The 2,329-nt window shown below is 43.1% G+C and overlaps 1 protein-coding gene across 1 annotated transcript; it reads right to left on the minus strand.

Moving 5' to 3' along the window:
* Nucleotides 1-441: 441 nt before the first annotated feature.
* Nucleotides 442-1,293, minus strand: LOC149144488 (uncharacterized). The gene has a single exon (XM_089452176.1). It carries the CDS (start codon nucleotides 1,291-1,293, stop codon nucleotides 442-444), a length of 852 nt encoding a protein of 283 aa, XP_089308302.1.
* Between the last annotated feature and the right edge of the window lie 1,036 nt (nucleotides 1,294-2,329).

The raw sequence follows: 2,329 nt of genomic DNA on the forward strand, positions 1-2,329 counted from the left end.
CTCTCGTTTATTTATATTTTTATTAATTTACCATACCTCTTTTACAAATATGGTATTTGGCCCATAGGATTCACTTAAATAAAATCTCTTTCTTGAGCCTTCATAACTAGAACGAGGGTTATGGACTAAATATAAAAAGAGGTTTTATTTATTTACCATATGTCTAGTTTATTTATATTTTTATTTATTTACCATACCTTTTTTTTTTCACAAGAACGATTATGGATTATATTAACTGATTGGCCTAATTGCCAGAGTTCTGATTACAAAGGGAGTTGTCCAGATCCACAATAGAACCGACCTCCTGAAGTATTGAATTTGTGTTCCTCTTCCAGCTCTTTTTAGGCTCTACAATGGAGTTGATTTATGTAATTTGTCCAAGCTTGAAAATGCAAACACACTGATTTAGAATCAGGAAATAAAACATAGGTGCTGAAGTGATTATGGTATTGGATCCCAAGTTTCTGTCCCGTCCCTTATCATTGCCCCGGTGGAGAGAAGAGCGGCCTTATTTGCTTCACGATCCGCTTCTTTATTATTTTCTCTTAGTACATGGAAATATTTCAGATTTTGGAACAACTTTCCCAGGCTTCGAATTCTTTGTATCTGCCTTGCTAATCTTAAGTCTTGGGGGGCAGTGTTGGTTACCATGAGCTTTATGATCACTTGAGAATCCCCTAGAATGATTGCCTCCTTGATTTCCAAGCTCAATAGCAGTTTGAGACCTTGATACAGGGCCAATGCTTCCGCTTGGATGCTGGAATTGAACCCCAGCCCCCAGGCAAAGCTGTGAATCTGAGTGTCTTCCATGTTATTAACCGTTCCTCCTGCCCCGACCTTGCCAGGATTTCCTTTTGCTGCCCCATCGAAGAAGAGAGAATGTAGCTTATGATTGGAGATCCAGGCACGAAACTCTTCCTTATTTATGCCTCTTACTTTCCATTCCTCAACAGGAATAATGCTTTTGTTGGCTTGGCGGAATTGAAGATTTAAAGAAGCCCCCCAAATAATGTCAAGTTGGCTGAGATTCGAATCGTCTTTAAAATCCTCCAGGCATTCTTTTAGCTGGGTTTTTATTTTAGTCACTACCACTTTTACATCATGCTGGGTATTTCTGAATATTCTACTGTTCCTCTCTAGCCAGATTTGCCAACAGCAAATTTTAAGAAGAGAGGACCAGGCGGCCTTTATCATTTTATTTTTAGGTGGGGGTGTTGGATATCTATTCTGCCACTTAGTGAAGAGTTCGGATATGGAGGCAAGCAGCACGAAATTAGGATTCCATTGCTCCATCAGCGCTCTCCAAACCTGCTCTGAAAAACTGCAGTTTAATATCATATGGGAGACACACTCCGCCTTTTCTCTGCATAACGAGCATCTCGAGGACCGTTGAATCCACGCTTATGCAGGTTCTCGTCGGTGAGAATTTTACCATGACAGAGCAACCAATTGAAAATGTCGATCTTGGGCAATGATGGTATGTCCCAAATTGTTTTCCACGGAGCTAGATCAGGGGGCGCATACGGAATTGCAGCAAGGCTCGTGTAGCCCCTCGACACCGTGTATCTCGCCGCCAAAGAGCCCCAACCTCTTCTGTCTCTCCTGCGTATGTGTGAGGGGGCAACACCGATTAACAAGTCGCATAGAACGTTGACGTCCTGCAGAAATTTCGCCGGTGTATTGAGGAAGTTCCAGCCAACCCATCGCGTCCCTTCCCACTTGGAAATGTCCCAGAGGGTGTGTTTACCTATATTTGAGATCCAATCACACAGCTTCTTCAAAGAATGCCAGTCCCCAATCGAATCGCGATCCATTATGCGATTTGACCATATGTTGATTTTTTTCCCATTCCCAGGGATCCAATAAGCCTTGGAGCGAATCAGAGGGGAAGCTTTAGAGTAGAGTCTGGAAAATGAAGAGGTGCCTTGGGGAAGAGGTCCGTCCAGGCATCTTAACCTTTCGCCAGTGAAATATTTCCTCCAAAGCGCAAGCTGAGCCCAGCCAGGCTTGGGCGCTATGATTTTCCAAAGAAGCTTAGCTCCCATGGCTATATTTTGGAGGGGAAGCTTCTTGAAGTTTAGGCCTCCCTCCATCTGAGGTTTGAGGACTGTCTCCCAGTTGACCAGGGGGAATTTCCTCTCATTTTTCTTACCTCCCTTCCAGAAGAAGTTTCGAATGTGCTGGTCCATTTTCTGAAGGATGCCGACGGGATCTAGGAGCACAGAGAACTGGAATAAAGGGAGACTATTGAGGACAAATTTGATTAGAACTGTCTTGCCTACAGTATTTAACCAATTATAGCCCCATGCCTAAAGTTTGACTTTGAATT

Source organism: Pinus tabuliformis, chromosome X (genome assembly GCF_031772625.1).
Source record: "Pinus tabuliformis cultivar Carrire ecotype Pingquan chromosome X, CPIR1, whole genome shotgun sequence".
Taxonomy (NCBI): Eukaryota; Viridiplantae; Streptophyta; class Pinopsida; order Pinales; family Pinaceae; genus Pinus; species Pinus tabuliformis.

Bases quoted from the DNA above. Each gene is read 5' to 3' on its own strand.
- LOC149144488 (XM_089452176.1), bottom strand. From the start codon at position 1,293: ATGGAGCAATGGAATCCTAATTTCGTGCTGCTTGCCTCCATATCCGAA.